At 38.8% G+C, this 24,794-nt stretch overlaps 3 protein-coding genes across 3 annotated transcripts; 2 read left to right on the top strand and 1 right to left on the bottom strand.

Annotated features, from left to right (window-relative positions):
• Positions 1-3,135: 3,135 nt before the first annotated feature.
• Positions 3,136-8,955, top strand: loxa (lysyl oxidase a). Its single transcript, XM_068335545.1, has 7 exons — positions 3,136-4,526; positions 4,738-4,846; positions 5,228-5,365; positions 7,171-7,327; positions 8,263-8,358; positions 8,463-8,578; positions 8,668-8,955. Exons 1-7 carry the CDS (start codon positions 3,881-3,883, stop codon positions 8,672-8,674), a joined length of 1,269 nt encoding a protein of 422 aa, XP_068191646.1. The 5' UTR covers positions 3,136-3,880; the 3' UTR covers positions 8,675-8,955.
• Positions 8,956-10,378: 1,423 nt separating this feature from the next.
• On the top strand, positions 10,379-15,798 carry snx24 (sorting nexin 24). Its single transcript, XM_068334563.1, has 7 exons — positions 10,379-10,584; positions 11,862-11,945; positions 13,061-13,165; positions 13,440-13,534; positions 13,667-13,696; positions 13,918-13,982; positions 14,101-15,798. Exons 1-7 carry the CDS (start codon positions 10,516-10,518, stop codon positions 14,169-14,171), a joined length of 519 nt encoding a protein of 172 aa, XP_068190664.1. The 5' UTR covers positions 10,379-10,515; the 3' UTR covers positions 14,172-15,798.
• A 153-nt stretch (positions 15,799-15,951) lies between these two features.
• On the bottom strand, positions 15,952-24,220 carry ggcx (gamma-glutamyl carboxylase). Its single transcript, XM_068334562.1, has 15 exons — positions 24,034-24,220; positions 23,602-23,814; positions 23,328-23,486; positions 20,897-21,062; positions 20,734-20,812; positions 20,535-20,641; positions 20,276-20,439; positions 19,891-20,192; positions 18,691-18,822; positions 17,976-18,127; positions 17,722-17,891; positions 17,498-17,628; positions 17,274-17,421; positions 16,918-17,113; positions 15,952-16,840 (listed from the first exon to the last, which is right to left on the bottom strand). Exons 1-15 carry the CDS (start codon positions 24,056-24,058, stop codon positions 16,687-16,689), a joined length of 2,298 nt encoding a protein of 765 aa, XP_068190663.1. The 5' UTR covers positions 24,059-24,220; the 3' UTR covers positions 15,952-16,686.
• Positions 24,221-24,794: the final 574 nt, after the last annotated feature.

Genomic DNA, 24,794 nt, shown 5'->3' with positions numbered 1-24,794 from the left:
AGCTTGTTCCTGCTTGAGTAGAGGTATGTGATAGAGAAATGGTGAGAGTGATAAGGTCTTAATTATAATGTGAAATTAGCAGCAAAACTGTCACCTTTATGTCTTTTCACATTGACAACTTTGAATATAAATTTCAAGAACGTGTTTTAAAATCCATTTTGAAAAAAACAAAGTTGCCTGAATCGATTTATGTCACAACTGTGATGGATTATTTAATAATCTATAGTCTATCTCCAGTAAATTCTGTAACTCTTTAAGTGCAGGTTTCATATCTGAAGCAAAGTGCACTGAAATATTTCTATAATGACATCTATAATTTAACGTCATTAAGGCTGCACGAAGATTGTTCGTGAATTACAATACTCAAGAGGCCCCGTCACTATTTTCCGTTTATTTTCTACAAATCATGCATGGATCTATTTTGTTTTTTGAAGTTAAATCAGGTGCCCTAAAAGTCAGGAATGGGGGTGAATTCCAGCAACGTGGACCAAAGAACTCGACTAACTCTTTACAGATGTGTGAGGGAACACAGTGCTGCCCTCACTGAGGAGGGAAGCACTCAGAACTGGAGAAAGTTCAATGAATTACAAGGGAAAAATAAGTGACCCAGTACAGCTGGCTCTTACTGTCTGGCTTTTCACTCTCTGGAGGAACTGTTGGTATGCAGAATCACAGGAGCGTGTGTTTGTAATCCTCATAGCAAAAAGCAGTTTTTTTGAAAAATGCATCTACAGCTGGTTTCTCCTGCAACTGAACCCGTCACAGTTGACTGAAAAAAATTGTGAGAGGGTGGACAAAACAGGAAACACCAGAAGTCAGATCCATTGCTGATGTTTGTACTGATTCAGTTTGGAAAGTTTCTTAAATGCCTTGAAAATCACTTATTCTCTTGTTTTGCTGTTTTTGCTGCTCAGAAACTGATTATTCTTGATTCCACAAATCCATCTTTCTGTTCATCTAGACTGCTGCTCCACTGGATTCATTATCGTCCTTTTGTATCAAACATCCCCCTTTAATCCTTAGCTTTTCAACATTTGCAAGCCTATAGGGAGGACTTACAGCACACATATGACCCATCTTGCATCTGATTTGCTCGTGCATCTTACACAAGCTGAAATGCAGCCTCATATGGCTGGGAAATGACATGTGCTCTCTGTTATGCCAGAAAAATGCAACTGGTTCAGGTTTATTTTATAGCAGGATTTTTTTTTTTTTTTTGGAATGTGCTTTTAATTTTCCTGTCCTGAAGTATTGTCCATTAACATTAAATGTTCATCGCAAAAATAAAAAATAATGAAGACAGCTTTGAAATCCAAATGCACCCTGTGTGGTTTTTAAAACACCACTCTTGTTAAACAGTGATGATTTATGAATGGGGCTGTGCTTGATTTTTCTTCTGCACCTTACTTTTAGCTGATGCTGTATTTTCTTGCATCATTGTCCTCGTTTTAATCTCACTATGGGATCATTGGAACTGACTTGCATCAGAGGTTAGGTGGAATTAAAAGACTTATATGTGTCATTTTTCGAACATGGTTGCATCTTCCGGTTGCAAATCCAGCCTCTCTTTTAAGCCATGGACGTGCAGCTTTGAAAGACTTGTGACCATCGGCAGCTCAAATGTTACTACCCAGGGGGCCAAAAAGTCAGATGATTGCGTCAGGTGTAGTTTCCAGGTTTGGTAAAAAAGTATTTCTCTCAATATTACTACACTGAATAAGTAAAGAATTCACTAAAACAGCGCTAAAGTACTATTTATTAAAAGGTGTCTCCATATTCTCTGTCTGGGTGTCTGTTCATCCATTACATGTCTTTTAACTGAGGCTGAAGAACACTTTGTACTCTTTCTTTGACAATTTGTTCCAGGACTGTCGGAAAGTTGATCTTTTTCTCATTACAAATTAATATTATGTTCACATGTGTTTGGCAACAACTTGGTGTTGGAAATGGCTTTAAAAGAGAAGCTTTATCTACAGTATATCTTGATATATACATCAAGTATGTGTGTGTGTGTGTGTGTGTGTGTGTGTGTGTGTGTGCGCACGCGTGTGCATATATATATATATATATATATATATATATATATATATATGCAGTATATACTGTGTATATATATATATGCAGTATATACTGTGTATATATATATATATATATATATATATAAAAATTCTATCCATTCTGTCCTTCCTTTTTTATATTTTGATATGATTTTATATATGATTTTTACATGATTTTTATATGTGAATATGAGTTTGAAGGTGTTATTATGTGTTTCATCTGGCTGAGGAGAGAAACTATATTTCTATGTTAGGTTATGACCGAACCTCTTGACTGTTCAGTTGTCACCAGCAACTAGTTTCAGTGTTTTTCCAGAATCTTATTATAAGCACATGTTTATTCAGAGAGAAAAGGTCAGATCTGAGGACATAAGAACAGAGGCTTTGTCTAAACCAAGACGGTAAACTCTCTCTTCCTAGACATTCCACAATTCCTGGAAAGAAAACAACTTTCTACACTCCTACATCAATTTCACTAATCTGCCCTCTAGTGAGAAGACAGGGGACACCGTTATTGATCTTTTATTAGATTAGATTAATCCTGCATTTGTTTTGTAATTCATCCATCATGTATTGTTTGTCGAAGTAATTTTTCATCTCAGTCATCTCCATTATATATTAAAAGTTGCATTTTATTTGTTGCTTATGGACTTTTAGTTATTGGTTTTAAAATATCAACTACTTCACTGCATTGAGTCAAAGAAGAAAAAAAAATTCTTCACATCTACTCTATTCTTAAGTCTCTGTGACTTGTGAAACTGTTCAGTCCTCGTGATGATTTGCTATATTGTGGCAGCAGTTCTCCTGTGGGCAGTTGTAAACAAGAAAATCAAAACCCTGCCTGAAAATCCCAGGTTATGTGTTACACCTATGGAGTTAACAGCAGGGTATAATTTGACTGGCCCACAAGAAAATGATGATATATCAGGAGAGGAGTAGCAGTGTTAACAAATACATCATATATCACAAGAACCAATTTTTATTTATTACTCAGAATATAATTTATTGTTTTATAGAGGATAACTGTGAGAGGCAGGAGATGTGGATTTTACAACATCAGCAAAGCAGAGGCAGGACTGGGGTGGATGGAGATTTGTGGGCGGTGGCATATAGAAAAAAATGAAATGGTGCAGGGCAAAGAGTTGTGTTTAAGTTTCTAAGATCCTCCTATGAGAAAGTTTAGTGAAGAGGCTTCTGGCAGAGTGTGTAGCAATTTGGTTTGGAGTTGGTCCAACAGTCAGGAAAATGCATTTATTATGAATTTTTGTTGATCTTGCAGAGAAAGATAGACATAATGTTAGTTTCCAGACAGTGGGGCTTATTATTCATAAGTTATCACTATATGATGAATTTACACATTTTGCTTTTGTTTTTCAGAATAGTCATGCTTCATGTTATGCATGTGTTTCCATTCCATGAGATAAAGAAAAGATGCTTGTACTGCTTAGTATTAACATATATTAACCGTATTTCAGACAGACCAGAATGAGTAGTTATTAAAAACACTTGGTTGGGCATGATCTGACATCATATATCCATCCAGTGGTTATGTGAGTGTTTGCACCAGACTTGTATAACAGATTCAGAAACTCCGTATGCTGAACTCCTCCTCCTCATCTTCACACTGGGTGCATCTGCGCGCTGCATGAGCAGAGCGATATGAGTTTACACGGTTACCTTAAATCCTAGCCTTTTCTCTCTGCTCATCGGCCATCCTCAAATAGACATGAAAGATATTTAAGTGAAAATCATTTGACAATATTCGAAAATACTCGCAAATATCCGCTCTGCCAAGTTACAAAACCGATTGAATTGATTTTAGAATGGGATTGCGCGTATTTGGCACGCCATTTTACGCATCTGTGTGCGTCTACTTTTTTGTTTTCATCCTCCAATCTGCTCAGTCCCAGAGGAATCCGGGGACACAACAGGGAGATAACCAGGGACTCCGGCAGACACTACAGTGGTCACACAACGGCAAGATTTTTAGCATTTTAAGCCAAGGTTCGCAATATCAGGCACCGAAGCGGAGGGGCGCACCAGCGGAACAAGTGCAGGCGCAACCTCTCACCATCATTCGTGATGCGGACGTGAGACATCCGGACAGTTCCAATCCACCGGTAGTGGAGCAGCAACAGAGTACCCGGCGTGCGTCCCATCCACATAGACCCGGTGGGCTCCCTCCTCCGCTCCAAAGGCTCCTCGGAGGGCACGAACACCGCCAGCATCACCATGCCCGCCCCGGTGAGCGCACCGGAGCGCAAAGGAGCAGCAGAGCCAATGAGACCCAGGAAAAAGTTACCGTCAGTCCACCTATGCCCAGGAGAGAAGACATGATGGTCGGTGACGATCCCTACGACCCATATAAGTCCATTGACAGCGATAACCCCTATTATAACTATTATGACGTTTATGAGAGACCGAGGCGGAGATCGAGACCCGGATATGGCACAAGGAATCACCAGTATGGTAGGGGAAGTATTTTAGAAAAAATCCCTCAAGCTTCTATTCACATAGATATTACTAATGAAATGGGGATTTAGTTTGTTTCCACGTTGCTGCATGTCTGCATCTATTTATTTTAGTTGTTATTTATTTGTTTACCTTTAGTGTTTGGTTCATGGCCACCACATTCATTTCCTGCCATATTTCCATTACCACTGTTGTTCCATTTCTTTAGGCCTGCCTGACCTTGTACCAGACCCATACTACATTCAAGCCTCTGCTTATGCCCAGAGAGTCCCGATGTACAATCTGAGATGTGCAGCCGAGGAAAACTGTTTGTCAAGGTAGACCTCAGGACTTAGAGGGAAAAAATTCCGCCTGAGAGCTTTGAACCATAAGTACCAGCTAACGTGTGTGAGTGAGGGCTGCCAAGTGGAACTAAGGGGTAAAATTAACCAAATCCTGCCACTGATGGAGGCTGTCTGTCATTTAATCAGAGCTTTTCTAAGAGAGAAAGCTTGGATGGTAAACACATTATCAAAAACCAACACAAACCACCACGTGCCTTTAAACTATTTTTCCACCCACCAATTACTCATTTGGCTGCCCTTACTCAGACACTGGAAATATGCTATATTCAGTGGAGGGGCTCACAAGAAAAACAGACTTAGTAATCATGTCCAGATACTACCTATGCTTTTTTTCCCTTTGGGCTGTTCTTGCAGCTCAGCCTATAGAGGCGACGTAAGAGACTACGATACCCGTATGCTGCTCAGGTTCCCCCAGAGAGTCAAGAACCAGGGCACTGCAGACTTCCTCCCCAGCAGGCCACGTTACTCCTGGGAGTGGCACAGCTGTCATCAGTGAGTATCGTCTCACGTCAGTGATGTCCACCTCACCATGAACAGAGCCTCTTGACTTTCAGCTGTTTTCCTGCACCATTTTTTTTCCTCAATAAGAGCATTCTGGCATAAATAACAGTCATGCATGAATAGCTATCCCAGGATTGAGCCATCCTGTCTGAATGTGGACTTGGATGTTTTAATGTCTGAATAAAATATTCCTTTTTTCACTTGTTTTCTGGAATTAAAATAGAGACACTTTTTCTTCAGACATTTTTGGCTCAAAACTTCTATCTGCGTTGTTGTTCCGCTGATTAAACTTTCACACAGACATCCAGTTGAATCCGAGTCATATTCATCACACAGTGTCTTTTCCTGTCTGATATGTAACTGCACCCCCTGTTGAACCACAGTTGTGACTGTTTTATGTTTTTGATGTCTGTTGTATTGCTTAGCAGTGAGTTTCAGAAGAGTGATTTAACACATGCTTTATTTGCCTCTTTTTTAAAAAAAAAAAATTTTTTTACAATCAGCGGATTAAAATCTATAAACATTTTGACTTTCAAAAAATGATGTGAATGAACTTCACGTGACCTTGGGTTCAATTAGTTTACAACTGCAGAGTCAGACACTGTAAAATCAAGTTGTTTGGAAACGACAAGTCAAAAAGGAAAACCGCTGCTATTTTGTTCCTTTATTGGCCAGATGGAAAATTATCTAGTTTTATTTGAATCTACAGAGAGTAGCTCAGCCCACAGTTGTTTTGAGTCAACTCCACTGCTCAAAGTTAGAGCACATTTTGGCAAAGGACCAGTAAAGAATTGATCTAGTCTGTAGATTCTTTGTCAGTGTTTTAGAAGTAAACTGATGTTACAGTCCAGACTGTTTTTGCATCACTAAACAAACTCTAACAAAAGATAATGGAGTGAAACCAGACTCAGACTGACTGCAGCTCATTTTCCTATTACATCACTGCACTTCAATGCAACCATCCCATAATAGTTTGACTGTCATAATGTGATTAATTGGAATTATAAGTTGGAATCATAAAAGTATTTTTATTAGTTTGTATATTTGTCCATTTGACAAATTATATAAGTCAATTAAATTTGACACCAAACTGAGTCAGCTAAGTTGTAGATTCATTTTCTTAGTCGCTAAGCAACAGTTTTAGGACTTGATTCATTTTCTTACAGTAACACATTTTCCAGGACACCTGTGAAACTAAATATACTGTCTCATCAGGGTACAGAATATTACCTGGCTCCTTATCAGATGTGTTGTGAAGTCTCTTCAGGATGTCTTTGTGTTATTTTGTCCCAAACACTGTCTATGATGTTTGATGGTAACATCTATAATGGGCTCAATCCAATGTTCATGAAATAGTTGATAATAATAATAATCCAGATCAACTCCAAAATATAATAGCGGTGCATACCCTATTTTTCTAAAACAAATAATAACAATAATAGTAATAATAATAATAATAATAATAATAATAATGACAATAATAATAATAATAATAATAATAATAATAATAATAATAATAATAATAATAATAATAATAATAATAATAATAATAATAATAATAATAATAATAATAATAACATAACAATAATAATAATATCATCATCATAATCATTTGATAACTTTGTGGTGTGATATTGTCAGTCCAGGTGACCTGATGCCACTTGATAGTCACTGGGTAATTAAAAGTTAATCAAGAAGACAGACGGTCACTGGTTGGTCTCATTATGACAGCTTGATGTGGGGCTCAATCAGTTTATAGTAAAAGCATCGTTGATCATTGTTGTGCTTCTCCACAGGCATTTCCACAGCATGGATGAGTTCAGTCACTATGAGCTGCTGGATGCCAGCACTCATCACTCCATGGCTGAAGGCCACAAAGCCAGTTTCTGTCTGGAGGACACTTCCTGCGACTACGGCTACTATAGACGATTTGCCTGCACCGCTCACACCCAGGTATCAAAGATACCTCCCGAAAAGATACCTCCTGAAAGGTTGATGTTTCTCATTTCAAAGCTGCTTTCTTCGATACAATTTATTAATAATGGATCACATGCTAAGTTGTGGCTGAAAGGAGTCACTCATTGGGACAAATGAGAATTTCAGCCTTATGCGGGATATTTTTCTGACATTTGTGTTTCCTTCAAGAGTCCATAGAGACCTAAAACAAACATGACAGAAAAATAAATATAAGTATAAAATTGGTCTGGTTCAACAGTTTGGTAAATCAAATGTATTGACTTTTTGTATGTATATAAACTATGTATATGACTTTTTTTTGGTAGGGCTTGTTTCTGCCCAAACAAAGGTGGCTAAAAGTCAGTCAGTGATATCTAACTAACATACAGATATGTAGCTGACATATTTCTGCAGTTTTTGATGAATGCATTGCATCATAACTGGATTATCTTTATTTCAGGATGTTATTTTTGAAAATTATCACAATGATATCCTAATACACACATTACCGGATCACAATCCTTTCACCTTTTGTAGTATTAAATATCACACACACACACACACACACACACACACACACACACACACACACACACACACACACACACACACAATATTAGTACTTTATGGTGTAAAATAGGTCCTTTTCACTGACATTTACACTGTTAATAGCAGAATACACTAAATTGTTGCTCAACAGTAGTTTTTTTGTTTGTTTTCAGATGTTCTGGTGAGTGATGTCAGTATGAGAAAGAATAAATGATAACAGGACTGTGAAACTAAAACAATGAATTGCTCCTTTTATAATTTTTTTATTCTTGAATAATGTACCGTAATAAAAAATAAACATCTACATTAAAGTTCCTGTTCTAAATATCTACTGTCTGTTTAACAGTAAGTTAATGCTTTAATGATTGCTGTCGAATATGCAGGGCCTGAGCCCAGGCTGTTACGATACCTACAACGCTGACATCGACTGCCAGTGGATTGACATCACAGACGTGAAACCTGGAAACTACATTCTCAAGGTTTGTGGAAACACCACATGACCATTGAGTGATCGTTTATTTATTTGTTATGCTGTGTTATTGGTTTCTTTAATTATTTTTGAATATTTTGTTGATCTGTACAGGTGAGTGTCAACCCGCATTATCACGTCCCAGAAAGCGACTACAGCAACAACATTGTACGCTGTGACGTTCGCTACACTGGCAACTACGCCTACCTGTCAGGATGTCACATGTCAACGTGAGTGTCGTTTCTCATTTAACTAATATCTCATGTCTGGCATTAATCCAAATGTTGTCTTGATTTTTTTTTCTTTGCTTTTCTTTCAGGTATTAAGAAACGACAGTCATTGACAGCATGTTCTGTAAATGACAATAAAGGTGAAAAATAAAAAACTAAAAAAATAATTTTTAAATTGTTAGTGATGTTTGTAATTTAAAATAATTCCAAAGAAAAAGTAGTGGTTATCTAACGTTATAGTGCCCGATGACAGTGAACTTTGCTTATGTTGACTTTTACTTTTTCTCTCTCTTTTTTTTCATTACATTATACTATGTTTGTACTTGTATTTCCTACAAAATGTAAACTTTTTTCAAAATAAATTCCCTTGAAACTTAGAGGCTTATAATTTCTAAATACAAGCACACATCAGCTGAGGTAATATTGAATTCATCAGAATTTCAAAAATAAACAGTTTATTAAAGGAAAGCGTATGTTATATTTTTATAAGCAATGGAACAAACTTCATATATCTGTGGTGAAACTGACTTGAATAAAGTTTTGCAATGTTGTTTAATCTGTTGCTCAATCACTTTCAATCAGTTTTCAGTGACTCCCAGTTGAGTCATTGCAGATCAGACCCTGCTTGAATCCCACCATTAGCTCAGGTTACACTCTTAACTGAAAGCAATCAGGAGAGCCTCCTTGTGGCCTTCATGGTAGGCTGGATAGCTTTTCCATTTTGCCTTCCAAAGCACCGATAGCCCTTCATTTAAAGATGTTGATGAAAGAACCATGTATGGGCCTGGCTAAAAGTAGGCCTGAATCAGTCTGGAATATGACCTGCCTCCCGAAATTAATTCACCTACGGGTGGGATTATTGGTGGCCATGATTTTTGAGAAACCGTCTGCAACAATCCAACAATAGTGACCTTCCTTCGTGATACTGGGCTTTTTAATGAGATCTAGACATTTGTCGAGGAAGGAAATAATATATGCAATGATATATATGAAATATATATATATATATATGAAATGAAATATATATGAAATAATTATAGAAATGTTGAGAAAATTTATTGAAGAGATTAATATCTTAAGTTTTTGAGAGATTCCTTGATGAAATTTCTTTCCAAATATTTTCTCACCTTGATGTCATGTATTGTTCTATTTCAGTGTATTATGTCTCCAAATACATGCTCAATATAGTGAGGTATTAGTTACATGCTCACATATATACAGTATGCTAACTGGTCACAAGTGAGATCTGTTGTATATAGATGAAAGGAGCAAATCAAATGATTGGCTAGAGAAATAATACAGTGCCTAGCAGATTAGAGAATGCCATCTAGAAAACCTCCAAGTGCTGATGGGTCTCATAGCATAACTGCCTATAAAGAGCACTAAATATCTCCAAAAGGTATATCAGTATGTTACACAAAATCAAATGAATATTGGACTTAACTAAAAAATAAAAAAAATTCACACAAAAAATACACACAAGAAAATAATGACCTTAAGTGTTGGATCTGAAAAATAAAAGGAGAAGAATTCCTTTTCATTAATAATTTTTCTTAATAATCTGAGACAAACCTCATCAAAGCAAGCAACACATGGAGAAAAACTGAATAAATTGTACTTATTCATTTATTTATCTCCTAATAATATTTAATAGTTTACACCGTAAGACTCTTTAATTCCGAGATCAATTTTTTTATTGCCTTGACACATTAAAACCTGATGACGTGTCATAGCGCCTCCGTGCCGCCAGGGGGCAACCCAAAGACAATGCTCATGTTGTTTGACCACAACGATTGTTTTCATCAGGCTACCAGGGAAAGTGGAGTAACTCGAACACCAGCAGTGTGTATGTGTGTGAGACAGAGTGTGTGAGTGTGTGTGTGTGTCTGTGTGCCACAGGATTTAATATTAGGGAAACAGTTTGTTTCAACGTCACCATGCATCCAGTCAGAGTATCGATCCCGTCGTTTCGTGCGGAGAACAACTTGATGGAGAAAGGATTCACGGTAAGCCGCTCCGGTAACTCATCCTGTCGGCTGCTCTGCCGCTGGCATCAGATTCTGTCATCTGGGCTCAGGTTTTCATCTCGCTACCATTAAAAAATTCGATCCATGTATTTAATATTAAATAGGAAATGTTAAATTTAGCTATAGTCTCGTATTTTGTCGGTAATTTGCTGTCTTTAGCTCACAAATCAGCTTTTTCATGTACATCCTTTAACAATTTCTTAGTCAAAAACACGTAATCAGAGACTAAGGTGATTTATTGAACTTTGAACTCTACGTCTGACTTGCTGTCAATCTGATTAAATCCTGTGGACATGTCGATCAACCCGCCCAGTCCACAAGGTCAGGGTGTCCCCAGTGTTTGACGTGAACACACGGCTTTACAGTCATATGTAGAACCGTTTAATTTATTTTAGTTAATTTAAATAATTTTAAAATTGATTAAATCTTAGTCTAGGTCAGAGTCGGATAAAGACTACATTTCCCACAACTTATTCCAAAGCTAATTAAAAAGCCTCTAAATGTCTGATTGTTTCCATGAATCCAGCTCAAAGCAAGTGCACACTTCATTCACTTTGATTAAATTTTGTTTTTAGAAATTATTAAAAAACAGTATGTGATCTCTTGGGGTCATGATTTTAAATATTTGTGCTAAGACAGCAGGACATATATAATCACAATTCTCTCATCTTTCTTAGGTAGAAAGACTAAGTGTATTTCCCTAGATGTAAAAACAAATGTAGTCTGAATGTAGCCTGCTGTAACAGAACAAGAGGTGGATTAAAAGTATAATTCATTAGAAGAATGAAGAAACTATATCCAAAGTGGTTTTATCACGTCACTGTCTTTCAAAAGTCTCAGAGCTGTTACAGCATTTCCTGATCGTCATTTCATGATGTCTTTCTAGCTTGGGAGACACTGACTGCACTTTTTTGGCCAGTCCAGATTTGCATTAGCACCACTACCGGTATTAATTGTGGAGTTCCTCATATTACATAACACAGCCAAAAACAGCAGTGAAGTGATCTGTGGCCCAGTGAGCAGATCCTAAAGACACGCTAACAGTAACTCAGACAGATTATTCTGCAGCCAGATGTTTCCTGTTGGTAACTTGCTGACATCGACTCCAACGGACTGCTCACACACTGACTGTCTGCACTGGGAAGATACGTCTGTGACTGATGGAACAAAGAGATAAAAAAAACTTTTCCTCTGCTGCCTCTAGAGAACATAATTCACATGTAGTGGGTTGATAGTAACTTATTCCTTTATTTCAGGTCTTCAAAATTGAAGTGCTGATGAATGGAAGACAACATACTGTTGAGAAACGCTACCGGGAGTTCCATGCATTACACAAAATTGTGAGTTTTAATGTTTCCCCTAAGTGTATCATCATTTATTTCATGACCAGGTTCACTTTTCTCAAAAAACAAACAAACAACCTTTGTATATATCATCAGGCATTTAAACAGTTTTAAAAATTATTCCAAATTAACCAATTCAATATGTAATTTGTCAATATTTGTCATTAATTACATGAAAATACCCAAAAACTTGAAACTCCCAACTTCTTCTTTTTAATCTTTCCATCATATTAGCCTTTTTTTTTGTGGTCATGGGAAGATAAAGCTTGAAAATGAGGAGTCAGAAAGAATACATGCATTACTTGACAAAAAGAGAATATAAAATTAACAAAGACTTATTTATTTAACAGCTCATACAACAGTAGGCCATACAGGTGACTTCTAAAAGAAAAATAAACACTGTAATTCAACACGACTCAACTGAGGTCCAGAGGATGAAGCATAATGATTTGTTTTAAAATGTTTTTACATGAACCCCAAACTTTCCATCCAAAGCCACCAGCAGGCTAAAGTCTTCAGGACTCTACACAGTAGATTAGTGGCACATTTTACAGTAGCATCATGATTAAACACCTCTACTATGGGAGCAAAAGTGTTCTCAAATGAAATTCTTAAAGATCCATTTGATTTTGTGATGATCCAGACCATTAACTGGATACAGAATTTTTATTCTTTCTAGATAATACCTCTAAAAACTACACAATGTACTCCTCTCGACCCCTAGGAAATTAATATCCTGGATCTGTTGATCCAGAATGTTTAGATTTATTGGCCTCGTGGAAAATTCACCGCTGTGCGATTAAAAACTAATAATTCTACAGCTTTGCATCAAAGATCAACTGCAGCTGGCTAATAAATTAGGTGTTAAATTGACTTTTTTAAAAGTTACTGATCCAGAACCCAAGAAAAAAAAATCCACAGTAGTGTGTGTTCAGTGCTAATTAGCAATCATAGCATATTAACATGCTGCAGTGGAATGCATTTACATTAAGCCCATATCCCCAGGCAGTGTGAACACAGCTTCTCAGCTACTAGCAGAGCTGTAGATGTGTGTGTTTTATTTAACTTGCCTAATGTGCATATTTTTAAATGAGATTTTAAAATCCCTGCAGCTAAAGAAGAGCATAAAGCCTCCTGAGATTCCTTCAAAGCACGTCAGGAACTGGATTCCCAAAGTCCTGGAGCAGAGGAGACAGGGTTTGGAGCTCTATCTGCAGGTAATCCTCAGCAGCACTTCAGCCCACCGGCCACAAATATTTACCGAAGATAAAAAAGAGAAACAGTTCTTTATATCCATGAAGTCATTGTCCTGCATGATTTCACCACAGTGGAACGTTCTCTAACCTAAAGTCAGCATTTAAAGCACTGTGCAAATGAAGGGAGACTAAACAAAGTATTTACCGGGAGAGGGTCATCGGGGTCGCTTTGGTTGTTTACCAGTGCTTCATGTGCACGTTGTAATTAAACTTTTGTTTTGTCTGTTTGTTTCAGACCATAATTATGGAAAATGTAGTTCTCCCAAAGATATTCTTGGACTTCCTGAATATCCGGCATTTTCCTTCTGTGCCAAAAACAGAAAGCTGTGGGTGAGTTGAATCTGGAGGTTTTTACATGAAAGAAAAGACTCATTTGTGGCATTTTTTTTAAAATCCTGGGGCAAATTCCTTTCCAAGTTTCTCAAAGAATATGTGGCTTAACTTTTATTTTTGCCTTTTAAGGTCGTTTGACACAGAATCAGTGGAATCAAGGTGAGACATTTGGCTTCCTTTGGAGTGGGTGTTCTAAAAAAAAGTTAATTCATGAATTGTTTGTTTTGCACAATTTTGAGCCAGGTGAACTTTGTGTCAGTATTTGCTTTGAACTTAAACCACCCTGTATGTCAGTGACCCCATCTTCATCATCCTGTTAGTTTATATGCAGAATGTCATCACACGCAAACCTCCTGATGTCTCCCTTTGATTCTTCCCAGTAAACTTTCCCACCAGCCAGGCCTGTTGTTTCTGAGGGACCCATACCTGCTGCCATCTGCACACGGTGAGTTCAAACTATTTGCACGCAACATAAACATATTCTAATAGCATTAAAATGATGAAAACAGAAAGTGGACTTGAACTTCTTTTCAAAACTATCTTTTAAATGGACTTACTTTCAGATACCTTTTCAAATGTGGTGATTGAAGGTGTGATTCATGGAGTTTTCTACCCAGATCTTCAGCCAAGGTAGAACTGCGGAGACGGAGCTGAGAAAATGCTGCCCCAAACAAATCCTCCATATTTTCACATCATTTTGGGTGGGCTTCAAGAAGATGACATGTCGTGCTTCCTTTTTATTAGGAAAAAAACACAACTTTGGAATAAGGATGACTAAACTCTTTTTAGGTATCAATTACGCTATGTGTTAAAGCATTAACCTAAAAGCCAGAAACTTCTGAATCAGTTGTTCTTAAATTAACATACTGAATCAGATTTCAAAGGATTTGAAGTGTTTAAATCATATTTATTATCAATAAATTGTAACCAAATGTGAAATCTTTTTTTAGCAGGTTTCAAGGAATTAAATCAAGTAAAATTTGAGCTTCCTTTCAGAAATGAGTATCACAATGAAGTAAATTAAATATCCTTCTTTCTTAAAAATCTTATCAGTGAAATAAGCTCAGAGGATCAACTGGAAACAAACAAGTGAAATCAGATCATAACAGAGAGCTGAAGTCTTTTATTTGAGAGTTTTTAACATCTATGAACAGCAATGTGAAGTGATGACGTTGCGCAGGGCTTCAGTGTGGCGCTGCATCACAGCCGGTAAGCGGCCACGACTCTCCTTTTTATAGTCGCAGCACTGCGGTTTTTGAAATTGTTCTGAGCTGCCAAATTGAGCAATCTGAGAGGATAGCAGTGTGGGACGATGTCAAGGCTTGACTGTGGTGGTGCTGACGGCTGTGGAACGCACGTCAGCTCACAAAAGATTTGAGCATTAAATGAAGTAGGTCGTGGCAGCGATTGAAACGCTGGTGTTTGTGAGGGAGTGGTGTAGAGTTTATTTAAAAGAGCTGCTGGCTGATATATTTAAAACATACATAGTAATGGATGCTCTAGGATCACAGACCTTCATCCTTGTATTACCCACAATGCCTCTTGGATATTGATAGATCGGTCTTACATTTGAGTGGATAATACATCCTCATGAGAGATGAGGGGTGTAAAGAAAGATGCACTGATGATATATTTCTGACAGGTGATGGCAAATCATCTCTAGTGAAAAACAAACTGCACCTAAAAATAGCTCCAGTTTTGCAATATGCTTTATAATATACAGTATGTTAACTATGAAATTATTAAACCCCTCGTTTTACACTATGTAATAATTGTGTTTATAATCTGTATATACCAGCAAGAAGAACAGCTACTACTAACACTCAATGAAGGCCAGTGTCTGACACTAATAATAAGTTAGATTGATGAATAATGATTTTACACACAACATAGAAAGCTAGTTTTTCAGCACTGTAATCGATCACTAAAAGGGATGCAGTGTGTTGTTTTGCAGAGTATTTGTGAAATGACACTTGATGTGAATGACTTACTGTGCAATATATTTGTCGTTGTTTCCTGTTACTGAATGTGTATGCATGTGGAAAATATAATTGTTTGTTGCTTCCTGGGCAGTAACTGGTTCAAAAATACCACTTTTGTGACTCCTGCTTCATCAGTGGTAGGTCGGCCGTTGATTTGATGTCAGTACTGCTTCTAATAATGAATTGTGAGCAAGAAACCGAGCAGATCATGAATTTATGTTATAACAAAGTGAATAATGTCGTAGAGAAGAATCTTGTTGAGTCATATTTATTTAACCTTTGTAATGTTGTACTGTTTCTGTGCCATGATGTCAGCTGCAGTAGACACTGGAGTTCTGCTGGATCACTTTAAGATGGGCTGTGTGTAAGCTGACACAAATAAAACTTCACAAGCTTCATTTGTAAAAATCATTCTTCACTTAAAACACCAAATTCATTGACATAATTTTTTTAATTAGAAAACTCAATAGAAAAGGCTGTAAAGTCAAGAATTCATCTCCATTTACATCAGTTTTTTTCCTCACATTACAGGGTTAGCATATTAGAATTCAAAAAAATATATTCCTTGAAAACTTCACATCCTGTTGTATTTTTTAAATGTGCTTAGTTCCACTAGAACCATTGAAATTAGACAACAGGAAGAGTTGTTAGCCATCCATTGTGTTCTGCAACCTCCCTCTACTTCAGACCTTTCAGTAACTTGATCGATTTTGTATGTAGTTTAAAAACACAAGGAACCAAAAATTAAAAAGTAATAGTTCAACATATTTTAAATATGACCATCTGGGCCAAATGATGCTGAATTTATCTGTCACAGCATTTTAAAGCAATTTTACCACTACTGCCATTTTGATTTGAACTGAATTCAGAATTCTTAAAATTGATCAAACATGTTGCTCAGTGGAGCATTGTGGATCTGTTAGCATGAACCAGTACATCTAGTTTTACTGCAGCGTCTACAGAAACATGCCGCCTGCATGAATTTGGATTTGTAAACAAAATACCGACTTTTATTTTGGAAATATCCTGAAATGCAGAGTACCGGTATGTAAAAGTAAAATTAAGATCTTTTGACTTCTGGCCAGTGAAATCCCAGTAAATGTCCAGTAGTAATAAACACACACGTGACAAACGTGTGTGTGTGAACATCTGTAGGCAGCCACGGCTTTAAAGTTCTCCGTGACCGACTTCGTCTTTCAAACGTTCCTCCTGGTTGCCAACTGGTGCTTTAATGTTGGCGAAGGCGACTTCTTCTTTCAGCTGTTCAAGAGGAGGGAGGCCCACCGCCAGGTTCCTCAGAGCGATGGCGGTCATCAAGAACCTGAAAGAGAAACAAACGGTGAGTGAGCTGCTCTGCATTCAGACTGATAATGTGAATACGGGCAAACCTGCACTCACCCCCTCCGTATCGTGTAGTACTTTTTCACAGCAAAGCGCTCGAACCGCGCCAACACACCCGCCTCCCTGCGTTTCTTCACCTCCTTCATGCGCCGTTGCCTCTTCAGGAACAGCTGAACGATCGGGTCGGTGGCGTTGACCTCTTCGTCTTCTGCCGCCATGAGCGGCTGCAGCTCGGGAGGAAGTGGGTTGGTTTCTACGGTAGGAGAATAAGTCAGCAACGGTGATTAGTTTCGCCCCTTCAGGTCGAAACCGAAATTATTTCTATACCAAAATGTTTTCACTGAAACAGTTGCCTCTGCATCTTTGTTTTGTGTTTGCCTCGGACTCTCGTTTTTTTTACATGCTACCCTCACCTGTCCCGTTACGAACGCGTTCCTGGAGCTCGAACAGTTTGGTGAAGTTCTGCTGTAGCGACGCCTCTGTGGTGTTGACGTAGACGTACATGTAGCAGGACGGGTCCTCAGACACCGTGTACACCTTATGATACGCTCCTGCAGGCACCTAAACACACGTCATGTAAATGATGTGGAAGCACGCAATTAAACGGTGCATTAGCGATGACATTGTGTTGACATACCTTCATCTGCTCACCAGGCTGAAGAGTGTAGTTCTTCTTTTCCTCCACTACTTCAATGGTCACTTTGCCCTGCAGAACATGGATGCTGGTGTTGCCCAAATCTTCACTTACAAAATTTTCCAAGAGGAGACCTAAAAGGTGGAATAAGGTCATGTAGTGTAAAGACAGCCCATGTAGCACAGAGCCTTGATAGAAAAAAAAAATGATAAGGAGAGGACTGTAACCTGGAAAATCAGCGATAAAGACGATCTCAGTCTGATTGTCCAAACTGCCTTCGATCTCCTGGAACTTGGTCCTCCAAGGCGACAGATCCACCAGCAGAGGCATCAGCCACACGTTTGGCTGGAAAGGTGACCAATGAGCTTTCACGATGTCCACACGTGGATCAAATATCCTTCAAGAAACATCCAAAGCAAATTTAAGAACTCATGCTGTCACTTCTTCATTAGATGAAGCAGTTATATTAACAGCGCTCCACCTTTGTTGGAAGCGTTCATTGATGGAAACCCAGATGTCAAAGTAGATTTCGGGATCAGAGATATTATAGCTGGGCAGGAGCTGACTGAGACACGTGGCGTACTGCTTCAGCATATCTCCATGGTCCTTCCAGCGACGGCTTTGTGTAAACACCTTCAGGGCACAGGACAGAAATTATGCTTGCAAAATTGATAAAGTACTATCATTTTAAAGGTTAAGTCAAAAAGTAACATCGATAGTGATGACCATGTAATATTAAGAGCAAAACTGAGATAGCCTACACACATTATTGATAACATCAGTTTGTTTAAAATCCTGTTAAGCTATGGTTATAGGTGAAGATATTCACAGTCATGTTTACTGTATGTGTTTGTAGGTTGATTGTTTTTTTTTTTGTTAGGAAGAGTATACAAAACAAATTACTGAACAATTTTGCATTCTTTGGGGGTCAGAAACGAACTTGGACACTACTTATCCAGGAATTTTTTTAAATTCTTTGAACGCAGCATTTTTGAACAATTATGCAAAAATATTTCATCCGGTGACAGTCATGGAAATACTTTTCCTCTTATTTCTAGGTAAACAATCCATGAATCATGATTTCATAACAGATGTTGACAGTGCTGATGTGATCTCTGAGATTTGCTGGAAGAACTCCTTGTAGGTGATCTTTAGCTATGGGCTGTAAACAGACGTATTCTGAGTATTTTACTCACTCCTGGGTTTAGATATCCGATGTCTCCAGTTTTTCCATCTTTGTATGTGATCTTAACATGCTGATGGCTGCGGGAATGAACCATCATGTCCCAGGAGTAGCCGTACAATCCATTTGTCCAGTTGTTGTAACCCTGCAGAAAAGCTTAATATTAGACAAAAAAGTAACTACTTCTTTAGGGTTTCTCTATTCTGAGATGCTGATTGCTGTGGATGAATAAGTGATTAAGCAAATAAGTGTGAAAACCTATACAGCAGGAGTGTCAAACTCATTTTCACCAAGGGCCACATAAGCATAATGGCTGTCCTCAAAAGGCCAGATTCAACTTATAAATGTAACTAAGTGTAATGTAAAATAGATTGAACTATTCCTTAATGTCACATATCTCTGAATTTTATTACTTATTCAATTTACAAACATTACAGTCGCAGAGAAAAAATATGTTTGCTTGTCAGTCAGTTTCAAACCCGCTTAATCCGCTAACGCAGGTCACGGGGGAGCCGGTGCCTATCCTGGCAGTCTCGAGGCGGGGGACACTCCGGGCACGACGCCAGTGTACCGCGGAGCCACGTAGAGACAAACAATCATTCACACACACACTCACTCCTGCGGTCAATTTGGAACGGCCTATCAACCTGAAGCGCATGCTTTTGTAGGTGGGAAGAAGCCGGAGAACCCGGAGAGAACCCACGCAGACACGAGGTGAGCATGCGAACTCCGCACAGAGCGGGACTCGAACCCGAGTCTGCCGTGTTGTGAGGCGGCAGCGCTAACCACTGCGCCACCGTGCCGCCTATGTTTGCCTGTAGCTCTTTTTATAACATAAATCCTTGTAATTTGTCAGGTTATGAAACGTTTTTGACAAAGTTAAAATGGGCTGGATTACTGCATTGTGGGAAAAGTGGTTTTTATTGATAGCAAACTTTTGACCTATTTATTTTTAGACACACTGACCTTTTATGCACTCCTGAGCCACATTAAATGATGTGGTGGGCCACATTTGGCTCATGGGCCTTGAGTTTGACACATATGTTATAGTGGGTTTAAAAGCTTTTTTTCTGCCATCAACATTCATCTATCATTTTGCTGGCATGGAGAATTAACAATAAAGGGATGCATTACAGAACAATTAACTCACTTTTGTTGAGGATGTCAGTCTTTCAAGAGCTTTAATATTGAAAGAGACGACAGGCAGACATACCTGGGTGATGAAGTGTGAGTAAGGCATGAAGAACTGCTCAATCAGATAGACGATTGTGAAAATAGCTCCCAGCTTGTGCTTCAGTCTCAGCTTGGGTGCTTTAGCAGCAGGTGGGGGGGTCTGGTGTTCTGTGCTGGTGCTGTGGGGCTCTTTGTAAACACAGGAGAGGCTAGGCTGGGGGTTCAGTGAGGTCAGTGGCAGGACCGTCCTGAAGATTGCTGGGAAATGTGCGAAGAATCTTCTCGGCCAATCAGGATAACAGAACAGAGGACTGGTGGCCAGCATTGTATAAGGAAACATACCTGTGGAGGATAAAGGACACCCCCACAAATTAAAGAGAGAATTAAAAGGAAATTGTTTTAAAGAAGAAGGGCAGCAGACTCACCGATGCTGAAGAGCTGAGAGTTCATACAGTGAAAGTAGCTGACAAAGAAAAACGCAATCGGCCTTGTGGCATCAAAAAACAGCAGATAGCCTGCAGTCAGATCCAGGACGAGACCCCCACCATGCACCACCAGCAGATTCACCAACTCCACAGGAAGGATCGTTCTGAACAATTATGTGTGGTACAGCAGGATCAGAGCGGGAGTGCTGAAACATGCCAGTAATTAAACCTGTTGATTGAGCTGCTGCATAATACCTACTTGAAAGGATCAAACAGCCAATGGTGTGCCAAATATGACATAGAGTATCCCTCCACCCAATCAGCATCCAGTTTTTTAACTCCAGCAATGAAGTATACAATAAATATCTTCGAAACAAAAAACATGGACATCATCAATCTATGAATGATTAAAAGGGAAAAAATTTTGGTATCAGTGAATAAAAAGTTTCTGCACAAACCTGTGTCCTCAACAAAGTGTAATTCCAAAGAGGCACGTGAGCGTTTCTTATAGAAGGTCTCCGTACTCCATCGACTGACCTGCAAATAGACACGTCCATTAACTGTTCTCCTCTGGAGCGCTAACAAGCTAACACACAGTCGTGCACATTAACATCATCTCACCAGTATCTGTTGCCGTCCATGAGCATAAGCTGAAATCCAATCAAACCGTAGAGGTATGAGTGATTGTTCCACGCCGTTTTGTCCAGAAAAAAGATGTACCAGTACGTGGAGATGAACATGAGGCAGGAGAGACGGTAGAAAAGGCCAAGCATGATGCCCAAAGCACCTTCAGTCAGAAACACATGATTTCAGATAATTAAAATGATAAATTACTATTCATTCATGTTTTATGAATATTAAATCTCCATGGGGTCTGTACAGAAAATTGTATAACATCTTTTCAAAGTCAGACTTCGTCATGTACGAGAAAATACATTTTAATTCCCTTCGATTCATTTTTATTTGTATAATGCCAGATCATAACAAAGTTATCTCAAGGCACTTTCAAGGTAGAGCAGGGAAAGATCTGCTCTTCTAGGACCCAACCTGTCCCACGTGACTAAACATTTTGAAGATGAAGGCAAGGAAAGTTTCCCTTAATAAAGCTGTTGACGCAATCAGGATTATCTTTCCTTGGCTTGCAGAGTATGAATAGAGACTTTATTATACTCTGGAGGTAGGACGATAGACAAATGTGGATATTTACTACCATTCTAACACTAACATTCTAAACAAACAGTGGTATATGCGCCGGATCAACACACTTTCCAGGAAGTATGTTTATATGTGTCAAAGTCAACGATCAAAGAAGACTTCACTGGAGGGAATACAGAGGGTTCACCAAAAGATGTAAACCATTGGTGAGCCTCAAAGACAGGAAGACCAGAGTAGAGTTTTCCAAACAGCATCTAAACAACCTTTACAGGTCTAGAACAACATCCTATGGACAGATGAGACAGAGATCAACCTGTGCCAGAGGGATGGATAGAAGGGAATATGTACAAGGAAGGGAACTGCTCATGATCCAAAACATAACACCTCATCAGTGACGCATGGGGCTATTGTCATGGCGTGGGCACGTATGGCTGCCAATGGAACTGCTGACCAAAGCAGGAGGATGAATTCTGACGTGTTTCAATAATTATCTGCTCATATTCAGCCGGATGCTTCAGAACTCATTGGATCTCGCTTCACAGCGCAGATGGACAATGACCCAAAGCGTGCTGCAAAAACAACCAAAGAGTTACTTAAAGCAAATAAGTGGAATCTTATGCAATAGCCAAGTCAATCATCTTACCCGTAACCGGCTGAGCATGCATTTCACTTTCTGAATACAAAACTGAAGAGAAAAGAACTGAAAACAGTTGCGGTCGAGGCCTGGCAGAGCATCACCAGGGATGAAACCAGACTCTGCTGATACCTACGCATTCCAGACTTCAGGCTGTAATTGACTACAATTAAAATGTATTGAAAAGTGAAAGTCTGATTTATGATTGTAAAGTCTGTAAAGTCCCACGGCTTTTGGTCCCTGAAAAGGTGGGAGTTACATAAAGAAACTATTGCTATTCCTTCTCTGTTCACCTGATTTGGATGTAAATACTCTCAAATTAGAGGTCAAAGTCTGTCGTTAAAGCACAACCCGTTTGTTTCTTTTCAAATCTATGGTGGTGGTGCGTAGAACCAAAAGACAAGAACTCTGTCGATTTCCCAATATTTATGGATCTGAGAGTAGGAGTCTGACATTTGACCCATAAAGGTTAGATAAGGATAACACAGACTGCAGTTTTCACTTTGACCAATGTGTATTTTTTAAACTCCCACAATTTGGGGAGTAATGTATTCAAAAGAAAGAGAACATTACAAAAACCTTAGTTAAAAAAGATGCAGTTATTACAGATTACTGTCATTTATATCATCAAATTAAAACACAATTGTAACAATGACACTTTATAACATGTAGAATTATGTGCTTTGTTTATTTTGTCTGACATGATTGCCTCATTTACTTATTTGTGTTGTTTTATGTGAACATAAATGTGACAACTATTATATACAAATAAAATACTTTAGCACCACATACAAACAGCTTTACTATATCTACATATATCTAATTTTTGAATTTTATGCAAAATATTCCAGTTTAGTTTTGAGAAGCGAAGTAGAACATCCTTTTTTGGAACTTATAATTTCTTCATCATCATTTATCATCATTTATTTACTTACTGACATTGTCTTTTGCTTTTCTGCTAGCATTTGTGCACAAGCTACAAAGAATGCTGCATCTGCATTTGGCAAGAGACTGAAAATCTTGCATTAGTTAGTTGGCTTCACGGGGAAAATTAAGGTGGAAATTGCATGTCTGGTGAGTGTGTTTTAACAGACAGCTCCCCACAGAGACTGTTGGCTATAAAACAACTGCATCTGTTTAGACTCCCAAAGAAGAGGGAGTGGAAATCGGCTGAGGCTTTCCTCAAGCGGCCTCAGTAAATACAGAGCCGTGAACTTCAAAACCTTTAAAAAGAAATAAAATAAGTAAATTAGTGTGACCCACCGAGGAACATCACCACATATACCAGATACATCCAATCAAGTGGCAGAGGCTGCAGGAAATTGAAGAGAGGAAAGCGGCACACAGGAGCTCCATCCAGGTATTTATAGTCCAGATGACTGAGGCCGCGCTCCTGCGTGACGTCGATGGCCATCAGAAGGCCTGCAGGAAGACACACAATGAAGCTGTACACAGATGTAATACATAAGCATCAACCGGCTTTTGTTTTGGCTTTGCAGGATCTACGTCAGTCTCTCACACGCGCATCTCTACTTACCGAACAAGCAGCGGAAGATGCCTAGAGATGCCGGGTCAGTGGGACGATTCAGGAGGGCCACTAGGTTATGCCAGGAAGTCAGGTCTTCCTTCTTGAACCCAAAGATCTTCTCCATCTGGCTTTTGCTCTGAGATTCCTCTTTTTTAGGAGCTGCACCCTTGTTTGCAGAGTGTTCCTCTCCATCATGCCCCACTAGAGCACCTCGAGGTTCAACTGGGTCAGAAATGCATGGGTAAGACCAGCATATGGTGTAGTGAGACACATTATCATCAAATGGAAAAATGCATTAATTAAAAAACTTTCTTGTTTACTTTAAACATCAATGATGATAATTATTAATACAACGGCGTGGGGGTAACTTAAATGTTTTTCTAAGTTGCTCGACTTTTGGCCAAACTCCATCACGACTGTCACTGTCAACAACAAACCCACCTTCAGCCGCGTCTCTTGTCTCCATGCTATTAAATGCAGCGAATTAAACGGCTTTCGTTGGCAGACAGGGAGTCAAACGAGTCCTCTCTCCTCTCTCCCCGCTCCAGACGTGCGTGTCTTACTCGGTCACGTCAAAGAAAGACGCGACGTTACGTGTCAGCGTCCACACAGACACGGGCTGGACGGGCAGGGAGAGGCGGTGGATAGCAGGAAGGGATAGCAACGTTGTCAAACAGGAGCTCAACGGTTATTGGCTGATTCCGTAAAGAATACGCCTACGTCATTTCCTGTCCCTCCCCACACGAGTTGGTAAATACAGTACTACTTCATGCCGCTAGATGACAGTCATGTATTGGATTTGCTGAAAACTATTTGCTCATGGATTTATACTTTATATGATAAATAATAAAAAGACAGAGACAGAGGCGTAGCCAAAATTTTAGATGTGATTGGGGCAGATTTTTCAGAAAATATTAATCTGTCATTCCTATTAAGGGCAGCTGTTTGAGATTCATTTACATGTTCACTACACCTTGGTTGAGAAGGACTTGTTCTCACGGGTTTTGGAGGTAGACACATCATTAAAGGCAGGTAGACAGGTCTGTGTTTTTTTGACGGTAACTGCTGTTTAGGCTACAGCTTTTTTTCTTTGTTCTTGCAGGATTGAAAGGTGACCACATTTAGTGAGTCTCAGTTGTCTGTGAAACAGGTGTTATGTTTTGGATATAAGCACATGATTGTAGACTCAACACTGTTCAGCC

Source organism: Antennarius striatus, chromosome 15 (assembly GCF_040054535.1).
Source record: "Antennarius striatus isolate MH-2024 chromosome 15, ASM4005453v1, whole genome shotgun sequence".
Taxonomy (NCBI): Eukaryota; Metazoa; Chordata; class Actinopteri; order Lophiiformes; family Antennariidae; genus Antennarius; species Antennarius striatus.
The sequence above is the reverse complement of the archived record's forward strand: the minus strand, read 5'-3'. Positions and strand labels throughout refer to the sequence as shown.

Coding starts and splice junctions, on each gene's coding strand:
- loxa (XM_068335545.1), top strand. CDS start 3,881: ATGGGATTGCGCGTATTTGGCACGCCATTTTACGCATCTGTGTGCGTC. Junction 4,527..4,737: donor CACAAGGAATCACCAGTATG/GTAGGGGAAGTA, acceptor CCATTTCTTTAG/GCCTGCCTGACCTTGTACCA. Junction 8,359..8,462: donor CTGGAAACTACATTCTCAAG/GTTTGTGGAAAC, acceptor TGATCTGTACAG/GTGAGTGTCAACCCGCATTA.
- snx24 (XM_068334563.1), top strand. CDS start 10,516: ATGCATCCAGTCAGAGTATCGATCCCGTCGTTTCGTGCGGAGAACAAC. Junction 10,585..11,861: donor TGATGGAGAAAGGATTCACG/GTAAGCCGCTCC, acceptor CCTTTATTTCAG/GTCTTCAAAATTGAAGTGCT. Junction 11,946..13,060: donor TCCATGCATTACACAAAATT/GTGAGTTTTAAT, acceptor AAATCCCTGCAG/CTAAAGAAGAGCATAAAGCC.
- ggcx (XM_068334562.1), bottom strand. CDS start 24,058: ATGGAGACAAGAGACGCGGCTGAAG. Junction 21,063..23,327: donor ATATGTGGTGATGTTCCTCG/GTGGGTCACACT, acceptor TTCTGACTGAAG/GTGCTTTGGGCATCATGCTT. Junction 20,813..20,896: donor ATGGACGGCAACAGATACTG/GTGAGATGATGT, acceptor GTCTATTTGCAG/GTCAGTCGATGGAGTACGGA.